This window comes from Cygnus olor, chromosome Z (genome assembly GCF_009769625.2).
Source record: "Cygnus olor isolate bCygOlo1 chromosome Z, bCygOlo1.pri.v2, whole genome shotgun sequence".
NCBI lineage: Eukaryota > Metazoa > Chordata > Aves > Anseriformes > Anatidae > Cygnus > Cygnus olor.
Window position 1 is genome coordinate 24,232,629 of NC_049198.1, and position 22,688 is coordinate 24,255,316.

At 36.8% G+C, this 22,688-nt stretch overlaps 1 protein-coding gene across 1 annotated transcript in view; it reads left to right on the forward strand.

The window, feature by feature from the left end:
- Positions 1–22,688, forward strand: part of DMGDH (dimethylglycine dehydrogenase) — a 50,522-nt gene that overhangs the window by 17,896 nt on the left and 9,938 nt on the right. The window contains exons 7-14 of the mRNA XM_040541605.1: positions 1,090–1,288; positions 6,093–6,262; positions 6,397–6,550; positions 7,455–7,620; positions 10,633–10,763; positions 12,936–13,153; positions 14,024–14,181; positions 15,273–15,332. Coding sequence (XP_040397539.1) covers positions 1,090–1,288; positions 6,093–6,262; positions 6,397–6,550; positions 7,455–7,620; positions 10,633–10,763; positions 12,936–13,153; positions 14,024–14,181; positions 15,273–15,332 — 1,256 coding nt within the window. The remainder of the gene's footprint in view (positions 1–1,089; positions 1,289–6,092; positions 6,263–6,396; positions 6,551–7,454; positions 7,621–10,632; positions 10,764–12,935; positions 13,154–14,023; positions 14,182–15,272; positions 15,333–22,688) is intronic.

Consider the following 22,688-nt stretch of genomic DNA (forward strand, 5'->3'; position numbering starts at 1 on the left):
CAAATAGAAATAAAAAAGTAATATAAAAAAGGCTATTTGAAATAGGCACAAAGTATACATCTACAACATAGTATTATCTTACTCTTTGAACAGGTGTCAGTGTGTAGTGATTAAATCCAGTCACTAAATATATGTTTTTGCATTTGAATAGGTTTTAATTTTTTTTAAGCTACAGTTCTCTCCAACATACTGGCAAGGGCTTTGAATTTTTCGCTGTTCCCTTGGAGACAATGTAGTTGTCAAAAAGGAACACAGATACAGCAAAGGAATGGCTTAGACAAAATGCCGTGCTCAGATATAAGTACAAATGAGCTGTAGGTATGTATAGAATTTTTGTACAGAAAAATACCAACCTTGACATACTGATGATTATAAAAATAAGTACTGTGCTATACCTAGGCTCCAGTTTTACATTCAATTTTTCACAGAAATTCATCTTAAGTGAATGGTCATGATGTTTAAAAAGAAAAACCAACCAACCAAAAACAAACAAAAAAAAAACAAGCAAAAAAAACCAACAACAACAGAAAGTGTTTCTTAAGGAAGAACAAATTAATTAATATTGTTGGGCTGTGGATTGCACTGTCTTAGCTTAGTAAGCTTTTTGTCTCCACTAGTGTCAAGTCCTTCTACAGAGTCATGTTCAGTAATTCTTAGAGCACAGGCTGAAGGATGAAATGTATCCAGGAATTCACAAAGTGCCATGGAAGAAATAAGCTGACACAGGCAATATCTTTGTTTCCCTCCTCAAATTGTTGCCATATTGAGAAAAATAAATGGGTCTTGTTAACACAGATGAAGTTTCTGTGTTTCTCCGCTTCCTTTCTACTTCATTGTTGAATTTTTGTGACCTTAGGGTTAAACAAATATGTGTAAAAGACAGTGTAACTGCAGTGACAGTAAACTTGATCCTGCAAGTAACTAAGGTTTTATGCACATCGTTTTTCTTGGGTAGGATAGTATATGCTTGAACATACTAACTGATAAATTCCGTATAAATTTTATGTATTTAGATTGCATAACTGTGATTAAAATGTAAGTATTTTCAGTGTATTTAACAGGTATATAATGAGTCAAATATTTGTGCAGGTTTTGGAAAAGAACTTTTTGAGTCTGATTTAGACAGAATAATGGAACACATTGAGGCTGCTATGGAAATGGTCCCAGTTCTGAAGCAAGCAGACATCATAAACACAATTGCAGGTCCTATCACCTATTCTCCAGACATTCTTCCTATGGTGGGACCACATCAGGGTGTAAGAAATTACTGGGTAGCTATTGGTTTTGGGTGAGTAAATTTCTTTGTGAGAACTTTTGTCTGTCTTGTTATTAAAATGACAGCTAGCTTGAACTTTGCAAAATTTTTATGGATTTTCTTTTTCTTTTTCTTTTTCTTTTTCTTTTTCTTTTTCTTTTTCTTTTTCTTTTTCTTTTTCTTTTTCTTTTTCTTTTTCTTTTTCTTTTTCTTTTTCTTTTTCTTTTTCTTTTTCTCTTTCTCTTTCTCTTTCTCTTTTTCTTTTTTTTGTACCTATATAAAATATGATTGGAAATAATCTTAATAACCACTACCCACATGTTGTGAACTTATCCTTCTCTCTTTCTTCTTTTTCATAACTCTCACAATTCTTTCAATTTGTTTCCTCCTTTTATTGTGGAGGCTAATATCTGTGACACTTTATGAATCAGCAAGAAGTGGGTAGGACTTGGTAATGTCTGTGGAGCAAGCTGAAGCCATGAAAGTGCTGGTCTTTGCAGTACACTTTCCAGTTCATTTTATGCATCACTTTCAATTACATTGTGTTCAATACTTTTTTGGTATGCAGAAAATGGTGTCACTGAAGTTGTGGCAGGAATAATTGTTACAGGAAGAACTTCTAATCAGAAGTAATAACTTTCGGGTGAAGAGTTGAAAGCATGCTAAGCATAGAGGACTGCAGGCACACTGGGTGACTTACTGCTCTAGGGATACAGTCCTAGTTCTGACTGTTGGAGATTGAGCAGAGAAATGATGTTGCTGGGTGTTGGAAGAAAGCAAATGAAGAGGTTAATGTGACGAGGTTAGTGTGACGACAAGAATGGGTGTTTTTCTGGTGTTGTTTATTCTCTCCTGCCCACTATGACATTTATTTTGAGTGTGATTTGCATCTTACATACTCTGGCTCCACTGAAGTCAGTGGTAAAGCTCCTACTGACTTTTCTTTAATTGTCTCAGTTTGCCTGTTGTCTCAAGATGGATAGAATGAACTGAATGCAATTCTAGGCACATGTTATTGAACACGTTCTGTTTACATTGCTTTTCCAATTGCCTAATTTGCCGTTCAAAATCCAGCTAAGTTTTTCCAGTTTTCTTTTAGTCCAAACCAAACAAACCCTCAGATCGTAAGATAAGGCAGTATTACTAACATGCTTTCCGAGGCCCTCAAAATAAAAGGGTTTGGTAATTTTGCAATGATTCATTGTGAAAGGTGTTCACCTTTGCTGCTTGGATTGAAAAAAAAGAACCAACAAAATTGTTATCTTTTAGTAACATCTGCAGAACTTATAGTTACAAAAGTGGTTTGCCCAGTCCTAGTTCACCAGAAAGACTGTTTAAGTTCATTACCGTGTTGCCAGACTTTGGAGCCCATTTTTCTTCATTTGGCGTCAATAGGAGCAGAGTCAAAGTTCCATGTAGGAATAACCAGAGACCCATGTTATATGCTTAAGTTTCTTAAAACAACTTATTTCAGGAATTTGATTAATCTCTAAATGTGTAGACACAGGTCACAATTATGTTGCTGTCATTGGATTGTTTTGTCTGCTTTTCAGGGACTTTTGACTCTGTTCTGTGCTTCTGGGTCACTGCAGTGTTTCTGCCAGTGTTGTAATTTTCTGTGTACATTAGCAAATCCTTATCTCACAGTCAGCTAGCAGGGACATTGTGACAGAGGACTTAGTGCTGTTAGTTTAGAGGATTTTTATTATCTAAAATTAGCAGCATGCTAGACATTTTAATGTGCAAAGAGGTTAATAAGTATAGTTAGCAGGGCATGTAGCACTGTTTATTATCAAGGTTGCTCAATGCTTCCCATTTAAGTCTGTTTTTGGTTACTTATAGCTTTGAAAGTGTTAACAATAAGATGGATTTTTTTTTTCTGACCATATTTGGTGTCAAAGCAGTGTAATCTTTCAAAAGAATGAGATTATTGGAAGATATGCCATTTTGCCATGTTCAGTTTTTTGGGGGAAGTCTTTCTTTTGAAGAACTCTAACCTCCTCATTTGCTGAGAATGAACTTCATGTTTCGCAGAAGTGACCTTTCTCCTAAAGATATGCCTTTCTGCCATTCTTCACAAAATCTATCTGCAAGGCCCATTCACAAGCCTTCAGAGAAGTTACAGCTCATAAACACTTGACAGAGATTCACTGTCTTCATGAGTTCTATCTACAGTAGTATTCTAATGCCAGAGACTGAATAGTTTTCCTGCAGAAATGGGGTAGAAAAATGGCTGAACAAAGTCACTAGAAAAGGGACCATGGTGTGCAGGGACTTAGATTTCCTAGGAAAAAAGGAGTGGAGTGAAAAGTTTCAGGAGCCAAAAATTGGTGAGAAGCAATATATCACAAACCAGTAAGGCACAAGAACAAGAAAGGGACAGCGGGGAAGACCACAGAGCAAAGCAAGGCTGGCATGGATTGAAAGGAGAGAAGAGCAGAGGGCAGTTCGTGTTCACTAAAGCACAATTTCTTGAAATCTTCATATGAAGACAGAGACTCCTAAGCTGTACCACTCTTTACAGCTGTAACATCCCATCCCACCCCATCCTATCCCATCCCTGCAAACCATGTACGTCATTCCTTCTTAGAAGAATAGCAGTGGATATATTAATACTATCAGCTCTCCTTATCTGAGCTGATGAAGGATTTGGGCACCCTGGGTAATCAGTAACATTTCTGATGATGTAGGCCCAATGGGGAGCACACACAGAATCAACTAAATGAGCAGAGACAATGCTGAAAAGCTCTGCAAAATGTGGAGACCAGTCAGACAAGGTGCACTGCTCCACCTGACCTAGCAAATCCACATTGCAGGGCTGCCTCCTGGTCTGTCTTGTTCCCAAGGTTACCCTGCCATCAACACAGTCTTCAAATAAACCTAAAAATTTCCAGTGCATTTGGTCTGTTTCCATCCACAGTCATGCAATGGTCTCTGTGCTTCTGGCTGTAGTGAATGGTGCAGAGAGACTTGAGCTGGCTAAAACTTCTGGAGCTGATCCTGAAGGCATCATAGCTATGCTCACAAAACTTGCACACATGAATTGCCCAAGTGAGTCTAACTAAATTAACACCAGAAATGGCTAGCTCTTCTGTAGTACTTATAGAGTGGCAGTTGACAAGCAGTCATCCTTTCTATATCAACTGGGGTGAGAATCTGAAGATTTCTGCTGAATGTCCTAAAGGATTATGTTTTGCAGAACTGCTTCATGCACTCAACTACTTGATATTAGTTTTGTTAAACAAACAAACAAACAAAAAGAAAAAAAAAACTACTGTATCAAACCAATATCATGAACATTATGATGTCAGGTATTCTACAGTTAGGAAGTGCCAGGACTAAGTGCCAGGACCAATTCTTCTTACACATATGCGTTAGGATTAAATGATTACATCCTATTTTTTTCATAAGATCTTGGGCTGTTTAATTCAGGGCCTAGAATTCAGAATGCAGAGCTGATGAGCACCAGCTCAAGTTTTGGCATGACTGTTCAGTGTGAGTCTCTGTGATTTAATTTCTGCATGCTAATCTAAATCTGATTTTCCATTGGCTTCATATTTCTTCAAGGATTTTTCTGTTCTGCTCATTGGAGGATGTCACAAATAACTAATAATTAATTTTCACGTGACAGAAGGATATTTAGGCACTTTTTTAGACACAGTAAACTAATTCATGGATATAATAACATCAAAAGTTTTAAATCTTTTGTTATTAATAATTATTTGTCATTAACCATTTCAATGTATAATCTTAAATGCCTGTAATTCAGCATTACATAGTGCTGTTTGGTTGCATGTATACTGAGTGGTGACATACACATATTGCAGTACTGAAGTTCCTTGTCTACCAGTTGTCCAGTTCAGCTACCTGGTAGAAGCATGTTTCACACATAGAGTTCTCCTTTTGGGCATCAAGATGTTGAGCATTTTGAAAGGTCAAATTATGTACAAAATACTTAAATAAGAAAACCTTTGATCTATCATTTCATAACTTTTGAGTACTTACCTTTGCTGTCTGGTATGGTTCCTTTAATACAAGTTTCTAACAAGAGACCTCCTCTACTGCCTGATGCTTCACACACTTACTAGGTAGAAACAGGACAGGCTTTTGCTACAGACTAGTAGCAGAACATTCCTACTTGTGTATTATTTTAGCATTAATGTTCTGGAACCGGTTCTCTCTCTTGTAGCAGAGAACAGAGAAGGCAAATCAAGTAAGAAAAGGCAGCTCTCCATTCTGGCACCGCTGCAAAATTCTCCTAGTTTCACCCTCAGTTCCACTACATTCTCTGATTTTCAGTGGAGCAATATAGAAGTCCTTCTGTTACTTCAGTTTCTTTAAAGCTGCTTGGTAATGTTGTCTCCTGATTTTTGGTGCTGTTGTTCTTGCCACTGTAATGTAAATCTTCACCATAGCTGCTATAATGTCTCAGTATGGTTTTCAATTCTGAGTCTTGTTTAACTGAATCTAATCAACAAAGAAGAGGTACTTTATGTCTAGAAAGTTTATTTATGGATATCAGAAGTTAGACAACTTTCTTTAGTATTAACTGTTAACATTCCTGGAAAAGATGATTAAATTCTGAACTTCAGAGATAGTAAGAGCTTTCTATAATCACCATAACTGCCATACTTTAGTGGACTTCTGCTACTGACAGTGGTGCAGTAGAAGTATCTGTCAATAACACATATAATCTTGGAAAACAAGACAAAATAGAACAAACCAAAAAAGAGGGGGGAGGGGAGGGAATAGGAGATGTATTAGTAATATAAGCTAGTATTGATTAAAAAAAAAAAAGAAAAAGACATAGCACTTGAGGACTTTTTCTGTTTTTAAGGTATGGCATTATACACGCTGGGGGCATAGGAAAGTACCTGAGTGACTGGATCCTTGAGGGGGAACCTCCATTTGACCTGATAGAATTAGACCCTAATCGCTATGGAAAGTGGACCACCACAGAATACACAGCAGCCAAAGCAAGAGAATCTTATGGTTTTAATAACATTGGTAAGAAGATATTTTCTGAATTGTGTTTATATCCTGCAAATGAATTCCAGCAAAGCCTGCCTCTAGATTTCTCTGCTTACATACATGTTTTTTATGCATTCTGTTCTGGTAACGTATTTATTTTTCTTCCCTAGTTGGTTACCCTAAAGAGGAAAGATTTGCTGGGAGACCAACAGAGAGAGCCGGTGCCCTCTATGATTTGCTGAAGTCAAAATGTTCCATGGGCTTTCATGCAGGATGGGAGCAACCCCACTGGTTTTACAAACCTGGAGATGAAATTGGATATAAGTAAATGAAATATTACTTTTTTTTTTTTTTTTTTCCCCTAAGAAATTGTCAGCAAGGGCAAGCTGAGTTAAACTTAATGGAAAGCTTACATTTATCATTCATTTCTGCTAAAAGATATCTGTTCGGTAGACCTGTTATTGTTTTTTCCATATTTTAGAATCCATTTCATTCTGATAATGCAGACATTGCAAAACACAGATCGAGTTAACTTGTAGGTGTTCTAGAGATGGGGTGTTAGAAAGCAGCCTACCTCAAGAAAGAGATAGAAAAAAATGTTCAAAAATCTATCAAAAGAGATTTTTTTTTTCTATCAAAAGAGATAGAAAAAAAAATAAATCTGTACTTTCTCCCTTGGTGCAGTGTAATGTTTTCATGAAAAAGCTCATTCCTGTCTGTATAATTATCAGGAAAGGAGAAGTTCAGTCTTCCTTGCTATTTTATTTTTTTTTCTGTGCCTGCCTACCTGCTTACATAAGGGAGCATGCTGAAAATGTTTTCCCCAGGGCTACTGTAGTCCCAATCTAAACGAGGCTCATAAAGGAATAAGGAGACACACTCTGCTGTTGAGGTATAAAGCCTTTGACACCTTAAAATCAAATAAATGATTCAGCAACAAAGTATGCTGTAAATTTACACGACAGACTACTACTTCTTCCAACATTTGAACAGTTGAAAGTTTATTACGAAGTGGTTGATAAAATATCAACCCATATCTTTTCTGTTGTTAGAGGATTTAATAATTAAGCTATATTAGTCCAAGGAAAATATTGTGTAAGCTACCTACAATTAGGAGAGTTGAATCTTTTGAATGATTTTTAAACTGAAGAAACTGAAGACTACATTTTGCTGAAAAGAGCACAAAATGGCCAAATTGTGTTTTATGTCTATAAATGCTCTGTTTCAGACCCAGTTTTCGTCGCACAAATTGGTTTGACCCAGTGGGTCGTGAGTATAAACAGGTTATGGAAAAAGTTGGTGTAATTGACCTGTCACCATTTGGCAAGTTTAAAGTAAAAGGCACTGATTCTGTTAAGCTGCTGGATCACCTATTTGCAAATGTTGTTCCAAAGGTAAATGGGATGATGATAACTGTTTTAATGTAGGATTTAGACAAAAAAAGATCTGTTTCAGAAATGGAAAATGAGACATAATGTTGTCATAATATCTTTCAGATACCAAGCACTCAGGTCCTTTGGAGAAATTCCTGTGTCAGGAGGTACATTTTACTCAGTTAAGAGCACAAACACTGGAGTTTGTACTAAAATAGTCCCAAGAAAAAGTACCTTTTGACACAAATCATTGAGTCATAGAGTTGCTGATGCTCAAGGGACCTCATTCTCATCATCTTGTCCAACCTAAAGCAGGTCGCCTAGACCTGATTGCTTAGGACTATGTCCAGATGTTTTTTTTGAATATCCCTAAGGATGGAGACACCAAAACATCCCTGGGAAACTCATTCCAGTGCTTCGTCACCTTGACATTAAAAAAGTGTTTTCTTAGGTTCAGACAGAACTTCCTGTGTTTCAGATCTTGATATGAAGAGGACCATAGGAATGATACATGGAATTATTTTACAATGATACTTCCATGCAACTCCCATACAAGAATAACTCCCATGCTAAGACTAGCATGGGAACTGCCTGCCTAAGACTGTGCCACATTATGGCAGCTTTAAGTAGCAGAGGATAGCAGTGGGATGTGCTCTTGCCTGACCATAGAGGGATTTTGTATTCTTCCTGGATGGCCAAAGGAACATTTTTTTTTAAATGTGCTCATGCTTATTTTTTACTCCCCTCATACTTACTCTGTTTTATAGCTACCTGTCTAGAGCAGGCAGGGTTGCAAATATTCAGCATTTTCATCTTTCAGACTCACACCTGTCCTTTCTTCACAAGTCTGACTCTGCTCAAAGATCCTCAGAGTATGATCCCGTTCCCAAAAATGGCACACTGACAACATAACTCAGGTTTCTGATTCTTGGTCCTCAGTTCAGTTCTCAGTTTGTTTTTTTTACATATATATATATTATATATGTTATATGTATATTTATACTTATATATATAAAGTGCCTGCCACCATATTGATAAACACTCTTTGGAACCACTCTGACGGCAGGGATGAGAACAGGAGTTGGCCTGTAGTACCTCAGCACTTCTGTTTCAAAACAATTAAAACAACACAAAACAAAACAAACAAACAAAAACAAACAAACAAACAAACAAAAACCACTAAATAACAACAACAAAAAAACAACAAGGTCTTGCTACCAGCCTGGTTGGCTGGCTAATGTTTAATAGTGCTACTCCATCAGGTTTGGAGGGAGACCTATTGTGAATGGCAACAGTTCACTGTGTCTCTTCCAACTGTACTGCAGAACAGTGCAAGAGTCAGAGAAGGGCAGTGGGATGTAAAGGCTCAGACCCATTACCAGTCAGGTAGCGCTCCACGAGTCCCTTTTGTTTTCCTGCTTTGTCAAACACTCTCACAGAATGTCTAGCTTCGGAGATACACCTCCAGCCAGCAGATTGTTCCTTTCTGAAGTGGGATTCTGTCATTTTAGCACAGTTTTTTTTTCTTTCCTTTTTCTTTTTTTTTTTTTTTTTTTCCCTGTATATTATGGTTTTATCTGCTTCAGACACCAGAGGAAGTAAGTATAGGGAAACATTAAGTACACTGAAACTACAGTCATGGAGGTAGATATCTTATAAGTCAGAGCCAAAAGAATGGAAAGGCTATACACAAGAATGGTGTCCCATAGGTTTGGCAGAAAAGAGAACCTGAACTGCCATATAGTCATATATTTTACTGTATTCATTTTGTGATAGCAATATAGATTGATGTTTGTCTTTTCTATAGTTTGGATTAGAGGCGAGGTGACTGTGTCATCAGCTGGCATGGATAACACTTGCTGAATATATTTATGTGTTGCAGGGAAAGCAAGATTAAACAGGAAACCATGAAGACATATTGAGTGCTTTCTATGGAATTTAATAAGTGTTGCTGAAGCTAAAAAGAAAGACAGCAAACACAATGAACAGCTTAGAAGCCCACTTAAATATCCAGCTTTCACAACAGTTGATTATTTAAGCTGTCTGATTTCTGGTGCCATTCATGCTTGTCTGCATCATAAAATAGTGCAGTGAAGTTACTGGAAATACTCTTCTGTCACAAGCAGATTGGGTGTGACTAGCATCAGACTGTGAAGATTTGACTATGCACCTGTAGTGTAACAACAACTGTGTTTATGTAGCATGACCTTGCAAAGGAATGTTAGTATCTGCAATATTTTTACTTTTTCCACTCATTGGCTGGAATCTGGCCACTGGTTGGGTGATTGACAAGGTTCTTATGGAAGCAGAATGAGTTGAAAGAAATTAAATTCTGTCTCTGGAATCAGACCAGAACAACAGCTATGGTGCATTCACATTTCTGTTTGTATGGATAGTATCTGTATGAATATGCATACATGTTGTAGCCACAGCTAAGTAGCTGTTGAAATTTTGCCTTTAGAGATCACATTTCTACACAGTATCTGATCAAAATGTACAGAGATGTAGATTAATAGTCAACAACTGCATAAAATATGAAAAATGTGCATAAATCAGGACCACAAAAGCATAACCCAGCTCAATATCTTTTTTTCTTTAAGTAAGGAGCAAAGGATATGTTATAATTTTTGTATCTGAAAATGTTAATCACATGATTGAAAAAGATTATTTATGACAATAACAAGTAGAATTTTTTATTCTGATGATCAGCAAACAAACTGAAATTGATTTTGTTTGCGCTGAAAATCTGTTATTGAGAATGTCTTGTCTAATACACAATTAACAAATATTTATGAAGGTCTTGATTTATCTCATTTCAAATTTTTCATTTTTGCTATGAAGAAAAATATGAAATTTCCATTGTAAATCTTAAACTTGGCCAATTGTGTATGTAACCTCTCCTATTAAGGCACAGCAGAACAAACATATAAAGTTATTGTTTCAAGTAAATGTATATTTCCATATATTTTATAATGTTTAAGAATTCAAAGGTTTTAATTTGCATCCTTAATAATTAAAAATTGTCTTCTGTAGGTTGGTACCACAAATATAAGCCATATGTTAACACCACGAGGAAAAGTTTATGCTGAGCTAACAGTCTCTCAACTGTATCCAGGAGAATTTATGCTTGTAACTGGCTCAGGGTCAGAACTCCATGATCTGAGGTGAGTTTATTTTTGATACAGTAAGTACATAGTGCTCTACAGTCACATTAATATAGAAACCTTTTTTATTAAGTGCCAAATTCTTAATTATTACTCAATAATCCTTGCACTAGGTTCAAGAGAATTCTACTTATTCATTGATCTTGGTTTCTTAGAAACTCAGTCAAGTTGAATCCTGAAATATAAGCAGTTGAATACTGGATTAATTGTTGGTGTAAAAGGTGGATAGGATAATTTACTGATAGTAATATGTAATATACTCTAGTGTGAGTAGTTCTTGTTTTGTTATTGAGCTTGTTTGTATTTGTCATTGTATGATGGAACACATCAAGGTTGTTCCTTTCTAGTGTTTTCTCTTATGTAAAAAAGAAAATTGCCTTTTAACATGGTTGACCCTAGAGACAATGACCTGGCCAGCAGAGATGGGTAATAAAGTCTTCCTGATACTGTGATAATGTCTTCTGCTTTGGGCTCTGGGGTCACAAAGCAAAATAAAAGAAAGAAAGGAGCTAGAAGCAGTTGCAGGTTGACTTATCTTCATTTGCTTTTTCAATTACATGCACATTGGAAGTAACATTTCTAAGGCTATTAGTGGCTGTACACACATACTAAAAAAAAAATTTCTTATGGGAGATTGATGACAAATCAGTTCTTCAAAATGAATCAATACATAAAAGGCTGGAATTTGCTACCCTAACACATGATGGATAATACACTGCTTCATAACAGTCCCATGGGAACCATTGGCACATTCAGGAACCAAATGCAAGTTAAAAAGGGTAGGCCTACTGTATTTACTTTTAAAGAATTTCTACCATCCTGTTTGGTACTCCCCTGGTCCTGAGATCTTTAAACACTTTTTAACAAATCAGTAATTTATATTATTTTAAATACACTCCTTTTATTTATTTTGTGAGATTCCTGAAAGACAGTGCCCAGATGATGCATTTGATTAAAGCAAGACTCAAAACTAAACTTTCTGGCAATACTGTAAATACTATATTCAAGAAGCAACAATCCCATTTGTACATTTCTGTTAACACAGAAATTTATCTTGAGGTTTCTTATGTTAGATGTATTTGTATATTTTAGTATGTCGAGTTTTATTAACACATTCTGAATCCAAAGGCAGATCTCTGTTCAGTCTTAGGATATCACTTCTTTTTCTTATCTTGGAAATAGAAAAGAAGTAGTCAGCATGGATTCACCAAGAAGTCATGCTTGTCCAACCTGATAAGTTTCTATGATGGAATGGCTAGCCTAGTAGATGAGGGGAGAGCAGTGGATATTGTCCACTTGGACTTCAGTAAGGCCTTTTACAATGTCCCCCCTAAGATCCTTGTAGACAAGTTGTTGATGTACGAGCTAGATGGGCAGACAGGGAGGTGGATTGAAAACTGTCTGAATGCCTGAGCCCAGAGGGTGGTGGTCAGTGGTGCAAAGTCTAGTTGGAGGCCAGTAACCAGTGGCGTACCAGGGGTCAATGCTGGGTCCAGTCTTGTATAACATCTTCTTCATTAATGATCTGAATGATGGGGCAGAGTATACCCGCTGCAAGTTTGCAGATGACATAAAGCTGTAGGAGTGACTGATACACCAGAGTGTTGTACTGCCATCCAGAGGGACCTCAGCAGTCTGATGAAATGGGCTGGCAGGAGCCTCATGATGTTCAACAAGAAGTGCAGAGTCCTGCACCTGAGGAGGAACAACCTCTTGCAGTAATAAATGCTGGGGTCCAGCCACCTGGAAAACAGCTTGGCAGAAAAGGCCCAGGGGTCCTGGTGGACACCGAGGTGAACATGAGCCTATAGGGTGCCTTACAGACACAGGTGACCCAGAGAGGTTGTAGAGTCTGCTTCCATGGGGATATGTAAAAGCTGCCTGGACATGGTCCTGGTAAACCTGTTCTGGGTGTCCCTGCTGAGGCAGGGATTGGACCAGATGAGAGGTCCCTTCCACTCTCAACCATTCTGGGACTTTGGGATTCCACCGATTTAAATTCTGAACTTTCCTTACTGTACCACAGACACCAGAGTTCCTGTGCCAGTTATCCCAACAGAAGATGAACAGTAACAAAAAACAAACAAACAAACAAAAAGCATTTTTAATGTTTATATGAGTCAGTCATTTTTAATGTATAAAGCTAACATCACTGTTGTGTTTTACATGCAGATGGATAGAAGAGGAGGTAGTGAGAGGTGGATACAAAGTTGAAATAGAAAACGTGACAGATGAGATGGGAGTACTTGGTGTAGCGGGTCCATATGCACGACAGGTCCTCCAGAAGTTGACAGCTGAGGATCTGAGTGACGTTTCATTTAAGTTTCTCCAGTCTAAACATTTGAAACTCTCTGATATTGCTGTTACTGCCATTAGGATATCATACACAGGTAAGTGATAGAGAAGAAAGACAGAATAAAGAAGGAAAGAGGCCAAAAAATATAACTAAAAATAGATTGAAAAATACATCTCAATATGTATTCATAGGTAGTAGATTCACCACACTTTATTTTTAAACGTGTGAGGAAATGCAGTACATTGATTTTTCAGATGTGTTCTGGTCATGGTCTGTTCCAAATTTTCCAAGACCTTTTTCTCTAGAATACCCTATGGTGTAAATATTTATTTTACAGAACAAAAGGCCAGTTCTGATAACCTCTGTGGTATTTGCTGCAAAACCAACGTCAGGAATTGTTTTTGGATTACCGTATATTATTGTTTGTCAAGTGCTTTGAAAATGTAACACTGAAGTGCTGAGTATTTGTTTTTCTCGGTTACTTTTTATTTCTTTTTATGTCCATCTCTACTGCAATGAACTGAATTCAGAGCATTCTGAAGCAGCTGAAGTGTAGTAAATATGACGAAACATGCTCACTTTATTATTTACACTCAGTTACATTTGCTGTTCATTTGCCAACTCATCATCTGCTTGTAATGCCTTTAAACTTAATTGCTAATTGACTTCATCACATGACCTTTCCTTACCAGTTATGTTTTATTGTCCGCTTCTCCCCCTCCCCCTTCTATGTTGATTTCAGTTACAGTTTAAATTAGAATAATAGTGCCTCTGCTTAAGATCTAGGGCATGAATCCTCTTTTGGTTCCTGCAGGGAATTTGACTTTCTATATGATTGCAAAATTGACCCTCTAATGTGAATTAACACAGCAGTGATCCCCACTTTTACCAGTGAAGAGACTGCATTTATTAGGATTGTTTCATTGTTGAGTTGATTAAACTGCTAGTCTTGTTTGTCAAACAGGTGAATTGGGCTGGGAGCTGTATCATAGAAAAGAAGACTCTGTAGCTCTTTACAGTGCAATCATGGAAGCTGGCCAGAAAGAGGGAATTGACAACTTTGGAACATATGCTCTGAATGCTTTAAGGCTAGAAAAGGGCTTCCGAGCCTGGGGGGCAGAGGTCAGGAAATAAAACTTTTTAATTATTCTCTCTGTTTATTTTCTTTATTTCATTATGACTATACAGCTTATAGTTAGACTTAACAAAGATAGTATTTGTTCCAGTTTCTAAGTTTAGCATGAAAATAAAATTTACTTTGAACAGGAAAAACCTGTTATTCTGAACAGTGTCTTTTCTAAATAAAGATAACTACAACAAACATTTAATTACTGGTAAAGAGACACTTATGCTGATTCACTGATGTTTTTATATCTTGTGCAAAATTATGAGGGTTTTGCTGAGCTCTAGTCTTCTAAAATCAAAGGTTTGGCTGATAGGTTCTGAAAATGTTTTATTTTTGTAGTAACTATGTCATGAGAGGCCAATTATTTTTGCTTCATAATGTGTTTGGAACTTTTTCATTTCCCATTAGATTCTTTATGCTGAATTTGCTCATTCACAGTAAAGAACTACTCAGGGGAGCTAGAGAATTTGTGGAAAACCATTATAATTTCCACTTACCTGATTTTTTTTCTAATTCTTTGGAAAGGAAAGAACTCACGAAGGTGAAATGCTGGGCATTTGGGAATCCTTTCCCTTTGTCCATGTATAACTACTTTCATTCTTGCTGCCTAACAAACCATATGTCCCTCTTCCCTTTGATGGGAAGGTGATAAAAATAGCTGGCATTGTATTTTATTTTCATCTCCAGCTAAGGCATTTTGGTGTGTTACAGTTAATGTTTATACCTCAGTTATTCAGGCTTCTGCAGGTTCCAAAGTCTTGTTTCTTATTGAAGTGTGTATTACTTTGCATACTGAAAGTTAAGTGAATGATTTACAAATCTGTGCTTTATATTAAGGATAATAGCAGATATTCTGCTTCAGATCACATATAGGAAGTTTATGGTGTATTCAAATGGAGGCTGCACATCAGTAGTGTAGATGACATTGACCCAGGAGTAAAAAGAAGAATGCATATAATAATAATAATAATAATAATAATAATAATAATAATAATAATGATAATGATAATGAAAGTAAAACCTGTGACAGTACCTCATATATAGATGGCGTTTTCTTTTCTTTTTTCTTTTTTTTTTTTTTTAACAGATGAACTGTGACACAAATCCCTTGGAAGCTGGATTGGAATATTTTGTAAAGCTAAGCAAGGTATATGTCCTATGATTTTTAAAGTGTTCCATTATGTACAAGGTTATTCCTTTAAGTGTATGAAAAGAAAAATGTAATTATCTGTAGAATAGACTAGGTATTAGAAAAGGAACTGACTATTTTCACATTATTCGAGAATAATTACGAAGTATCTTAAATACATGTATATTTACATGCTTCTTGGTAACAAAATTATATCTTAGACCAGAAATTTGGAAGTAGTAAATTTAAGTAATAAATTTAATTTAATTTAAATCTGTATCAAAATAACTCTTTGAGTGTGGTTTATTTTTCTAGAGAAATTTATTATGTGCTTTTGCAAGCATATATTGTTCATATAAAAGCTGAACAAGCCTGTTCATATTATGAAAACATTTTACTTGCTTAGTCTTGTTAAAGGAGCTTTCTGTAGCACCTTTATCTCTGCCTATCACTTTGGTAGAGGAATCACTGAAAAAAAACAATGGATTTTTCAGAAGAACTGCTGACTGACAACTCAGATTTGAGTCAAATATAAGTTCGCATTTTGGTAAAAAATTGTAGTTCTTGATAGAATTTCTGAAGTGATCCTCCATTACAAATTGTTCCTGTCTGATTTGAATTTCAGAGAATGAGACTAGTTGAATTTAAATGTGTGATAAAAGTGAAAAATTATTATCCTATCTCCCTTTATTAGCAACCCCATTTTCATATGATATTAATATTTTAGGAAATCAAACTCTATTGCAATCTAATAGATAGAGAAATTGCTTATAATTTTCTTTTCTAGTCCAAATAAAAAAACAAACCATGTGTCCAAACTCTGTCAAAAAGAAGAATTTTCGATAAAATGCTGTGAAACCTTTGCTGTGCAGCTCTAATGCCATTTGTTGCTACCAGCTAGCTTAATGACTCACACAGCTGTTACCTGCACAGTAGATGAGAAGTTTCTAACCTAAAAACCAGGTCCTAGGTATTTCACATTAGGTGCCCTGAATTAGGGGATAGTTGTGATTTAATCTTTAGCTTTGGATTTTCATCTGTAAAATAGAGAAAGTGCCAATGTTTTTACATAAGGGAGAGTAAGAAGAAAAAGTAGTTATTCTGAAGTATTCATTCTTTATAATGATTTAATGTAATACAGGGACAAATTATATTCTTATTTACATTTTCCTTATACCTGAAAAGAATAATAAATCAGATAATATATGACACTTGATAATTTTATTATGTCATATGTGGAACTGTGGAACTGTGGAACTGATAAAAAGAATCCCAAACTTTAAGTTACAGCTCCAAATAAGCTATAGACCTTTATCTTTGGGTAGGCAAGAGTTACAGACTCAAGTTAAACATAAAATGGTGCTTTTGCCTATAAGCGAGGAGTGTACTGGTTATAAAAGGAGTGAACACAGGGATATGCTTTTATTCTCAAACTGTTGAACCTCTCTGTACGTGTTAAGTCATGATTGCTTTAATGCAGGATTGATAAAATATCCATTTTTGCCCCAGTCTAACATCAGTGTGTTCTCTAGCATGAAATACAACTTCTGAAGTTATTCCTGCTCAACTATGGAGCTCATCCACTGGAATGGATGACAGTGGCCCTTCCTACATGTAGTTGAGCTATAGCTGTCTCCATTGGGTTGTGTAATTTTGCTCTGGTCAGAGGAAGTGTCATATGCAAAGGAAATACGGAGCCTTGTGTGTAAGGATAATGTTTTATTTAACCATCAAGGACTTTCCCATCTTGAGGAGAGCATTAGCAGAGAGATGCAATGGAAAATAATGTTATTGCTACTTGTTTTTCTTTGCACTTCCATTTGATATGCCTGTTTTTATTTGCTTGTTTGTTTGGTTGTTTTGTTTTGTGTTGTTTCAAGTATAGGTAGGAAAGCAGCCATAGGCAGGGGAAGTTTATATGCCAAAATGCACATGCAGAACATGCAAAGGCACTAATGTGCATGAAGCAATTCTTTCTTTACTGCTCTGCACTCTTCTCTGCATGGCTACTCACGGTAGACAAATACATGTGAAGTGAACCTCTAGCACAGATGCAGATGCCTAAACATTTGCCAGTGTTTTTGAACTAATGTGAAGAAGGAAACAATCAATGCTTATTTATTGACTCAGAGAAGAGGGCAGTTGTGACTGCATGTTGACACTGTGGAGGTACCTGAGTTAACTCAGATATTGGAAGCAGTCTAAACACTGTAGCATGAAGCGCCATGTGAGATTGTTTACTCTGCTTCTTGGCAGCTTGGGGTTGTGAGTCCCATTTTTAGTTACAATTCTCTGCCTCTGGTTTGGTGTCCATTCGTCATGGCATAGACCTCTCATTATTGCTTGCTTCTATTGTCAAGTAAACTTTTTTTTAAGAAGTCCATGAGATAAGCAACAAATTCTTCTGTTTGCATTCTTGGTGTGCAGGAAATTTCTGGCAGGGATTATTCCTTTAACCATTCACCCCCAACTGGAGAGAGGGATTATTTCTGTGTAAATTAAAACCAAAATAAACTATTCAGCTAGTTATTAGAGAATGCTTCTTACTGTGCAACAAGTAGCTGAAATAGCTCACAAAATGGGCAGAAAGACTTAACTTCAATATGCGTGAATCTTGAGTGGTACATCATGGAACAGCTCATAAACAGATTAAAGTGAATGAACCACCAAATGCCAATGAAGGTAATACGATCAGAATTATTTTAATTTCCACAAAAGGACATTCAAATGTCTGGCAAATAAATATGAAGAGATGTAAATTCCCCATAAAATTCTTGTATTTCTCTGTGTTTAAATATCTTAGCATATACATCATACATATAGACTAGTAATTTTATTTGTGATGAGTAGCGGGAAAAAAATCTTCAAAACTTGATTTTTTTTTTCATCACAATCTATTATAGCATAACAGCAAGTAAACCTGTTTCCTCAAGATTTCTGTGGCAAGTTTCATTTTATCAATAAGACTAGAGAGATGGTATTGTTCTATATATCTTCCTCTGGCTTCTGCTTAGTACTCCTTCTTTCTTCTGATGGTGTTAGCTGCTTGCTCAGATGAGCAGGATGGCCTGTGATTAGATCCTATGGTAGTAGGATTTCCAATTTAGTGGGCACATCATCTTCATAAATTCTTAAGAAAATCTTCCATTTCAGGGGTGGGATTTTTTTTTAATACCTGTTATCTTTTTATTCATGTAGTTTTACTAAATGTTCTTTGTTAGATAGCCTCACTCACTAATATTCCTTCTCATGAATAAGCACTGCTACTAAATATTCCATAGGGTCCTAATTGACTTTGTGGCAGGAAATTCACAGGATATCTTTAGAAAAGAAAAAGTTGCAACTCTTCTTGCTTCAGATACCAGGCTACCATTTTAGTTCCACCTGACATTTGAACTTTGTATTGTTCAGGTAGTCAGAGCTATATTTTATATGGTTCAGGTGGTATATCACCTCTAAATGCTTTTTATTTCTCAAAAATCATGGTTTGAATGTAACTCTTTTGTCAAATACCGTAGAAAAGATAAGCAATTACCATATGTTAATTCCAGAGTCTCATGCTTTGTTTACCTTGCTGTATGTATAAAATTTTGTGTGTAAAATTAAAGAGACCTCCCAGTCCTGAAGGTACTATAGTCTCCCTGGGCAGTCTAGTCTAATAATTCACCATCCTTATGTTAGAAAATATTTTCTTACCATACTTTAAAGTTCTGACCAATTATTATGTTCACTACTGACATACAGAAAAAAAATATTACTTCCTTCGTCTTTTCAGAAGATGCTTGTGTCTTCAAAATCTGCGAACATGTGCATTTGCAGCTTTCTCAAGTGGCTGATTGTTAGTAGCTTATTCTTAAAACAGCCTGATTTTCTACTGAGCATAGAGGACCCAATAAACTTCATGTTAGAGTGAAAAACAAGGAACTCTTTCAGAACGATTTTCCACGTGAATCCAGTAGTGGCAACAATCTTTAGGAGTATACTGCTACAAAATTCCATATTTAACTGGTTTTTGTTTGTTTTTGTTTTGTTTTGTTTTGTTTTTGTTTTTATTACTTGCTATACAATGTACAAGACTGCCATCTCTTGGGCATTGTCTGCAGCAACAGCCCACTGGGAGGGAAATGCAGCAAATGATGGAAAAAACCTTTGGATTCTGTTCTAATGTACTCTTCCAGGCTTCATTGTGAGAGGTTAGCTAATATTTAGTATTTGTTTCCACTAGTAGGAATACCTTTATCAGAGACAGTGTTTCTGTATTGAATTCCTGTTTATTTACTGGGGCAATTTATTTGTTCGGTGTTGTGCCCCATCCTCTTTAATATCTTTATTGATGTTTTGGATGAGGGAATTGAATGCACCCCCAGTAAGTTTGCAGACGACACCAAGATGGGGGGAAGCGTCGATCTGCTGGAGGGTAGGAAGGCCCTGCAGAGGGACCTGGGCAGGTTGGGTCGATGGGCCGAGGCCGATGAGATGAGGTTCAACATGGCTAAGTGCTAGGTCCTGGTGAAGGCCTGGTGAAGGGCCTGAAACACAAGTCCTATGGCGAGCAGCTGAGGGAACTGGGGTTGTTTAGTCTGGAGAAGTGGAGGCTCAGGGGAGACCTTATTGCTCTCTACAACTACCTGAAAGGAAGGTATGGGGAGCTGGGGGTCGGCCTCTTCTCGCAGATAACTAGTGATAGGACTAGAGGGAATGGCCTCAAGTTGCACCAGGGGAGGTTTAGGCTGGAAATGAGGAGACATTTCTTCTCAGAAAGAGCAGTCAGGCATTGGAACGGGTTGCCCAGGGAGGTGGTGGAGTCACCATCCCTGGGGGTGTTTAAGGAACAGTTGGACTTGATGCTTAGTGACATGGTTTAGTGGGTGACAATGGCAGTAGGGTGATGGTTGGACTAGATGATCTTGGAAGTCTTTTCCAACCGTAATGGTTCTGTGATTCACCATTTCTTTTTTTTTAATGTGTTCTTTCCAGATTACACATTACCCACAATCTCTCTCCCTTTGCTTTTTGTTTTCTTAGGCCCACTATACCAGCGCTTCCTTCCTTCCTTCCTTTCTTTCAATTTCTTTAGCCTTCTGCTTCATTTCGGCTTCTTTCCCTGTTGACTTCTCACTATTTCTGTCTCATCTCTACCAAGCCTGCGTAGTGACTGCCTGCATTTAGATGTCAAACAATGCTTCTAAGATAACAAGTGTCTATCTCTTCTAACTTTTACATTGGATTTCTATGGTGGCTTTTATGTTTGCACCTACTGGACATGTGAGCGTTTAATTGCTTCCTTATTTTTTATGAATAGAAGTTGAGTGACATGTCCAGCAGAATGCAGATGGTGAATGACTATAAATCAAAGATACAGTCCTTGAACATTGACCTAGGTTCCAGCACAACTATACATGACTTTTTATCCCATGGGAAACTAAGACAAACAGCCTTAAATTGTGCCTCCACCATTTTATTCCTTTGTCAAGTTCAAGTAGCAAGTTCAGTCTTACATGTTCACGCCCTTCTCTTTACAGTTGTTTTGTCTCCCTCCTTTCCACTCTGCCAGAACTGCCCCTCAGTTGTGTCAGTCCAACTCATTGTGTTACCACAGTTTAAAGTGGTGTGTTCTGCTTTCGTAAAGCACAGAACAATGAATATTTTTAGGAAAAAAAAGTTATTTTCATCATTTTACATGTGCAGTTTTGAGAAAGAACAACAAAAGAGTTGAACTGGCAGAAAGCAAGATGTACATGCTGGCTCTGATTCTCTGCAGCATTGAAGCATACGTAGTCATTTATATCATCATGAGTGTAAAATGCTGTTGTTATGATCTGGTACTACTTTCTGACTCTACACTTAGATCACGTAGCTTGTAGCACTGTTAAGCAGTGTTATGAGATCAAAACCTTTCACCTGCAGGAGACTCATAGGTTTCAGAGGGTTGGAGGCAAGGAGTGAAAAGGGGTTACCAGAAAAACAACCTCTTTTAGCCATTTGCATGTTTCCAATTTTTAATTGAATTTTGTTTTATTTAAACAACCACTGACTTTAAAATGGGAACCATATTTGGAAGATCATAGCAAGTGATTGATTTTTATCTTCTTGTTTCTTCTTGCAGTATAAAGCATACAATGCAGTCTCGATTTTTGGAATGCCTGATATTTGCTGACTGAGTGTGCGGGGAGCACAGCTCCAGCCCTTCAGTGCTGGACAGGCCAACCTGTTACAGCTTCTGTTAATTCCCCTTTATTGTCAATGTCTGTCCATCCTTCCCTTTCTCTGACTCACATCCCTCCTGTTCAGACTGGAATGAACATAGCAGTGATTACTGACCCCACTCCACAACCTGGAATAAGGCTATGTTTTGTACCACCTCTTCTCCAAGCAAGAAAAGGAGAGAGGGGAGAAGAAAGAGATTTTACTTAAGAAGGGATAATGTGGTTGGGGAAAGGCAGAAGGATATGAAAAAGAATAGAGTGACAGTTAAGAGGTACTAGATCCAGTGTATTTGAGGACAATTTTTTTTTTCTTTCCTCTCTTTCACTCTATATGCCTATAACATTTATTCAACGTACCTTTCCACCTAAATCCTGTCCATATTCAAATTAAGATTTAGGTGTGGAATACTCTATATAATACTCTATCATATTCTGTTACTACTTCATCTGGTGTACAGAGGGTCATGAAAACAGAAGATTTATCCCACTAATTTACACAGAGCATGAAATACAGTGGAAAAATATCTGCAGTGATTTTGTTATCTGTATAAAATTCACTCCTAGGGTCACTCCCACTGTGTTCATTGGATCACATAACACAATAGACAACCACTGAGCTAGGAATTGTGAGCCAAAATAATTCAACCTTTCATCAGCAGTTTATTTAATACCAATTTCTTAGAGCTGGTCATTTGCATACAAGAAGGACTTAGACAGATTGAATGAAAGATGCAGTGATGCAGGTGCCATACATACTGACTGTCCATAAATCCCTCTGAAAACTGTTTTGTGTAGTGTAAACTGCAGCTCTGGTTTGCTGCAGAAAAATAAAATTATCAGATATTTGCTACCTGTGGAGTAAAATGATCCTCAGTTGTCACCCTGTGATACCATTTGGAGTGATACCCTGAAATAATTCAAGAGCATCCAAGTAAAAATAATTAATTTCAAAATATTGCATTAATGCTGTCTCCAGTGTGTTGTAATGCAATGGTTATAGCAGATTGCAGCAGCTGTTGGTGCTGCCTAACTCATTTGGGTGGCTTTGTGTACATAATTTGGCTTCAAGCCCACATTCATAAGCAGGATACCAAATAAATTACAATACTTTGTTATTAAAAGATATTTGCATATCTTTCCTTCCAATTAATGTTGAAGGGATATGACA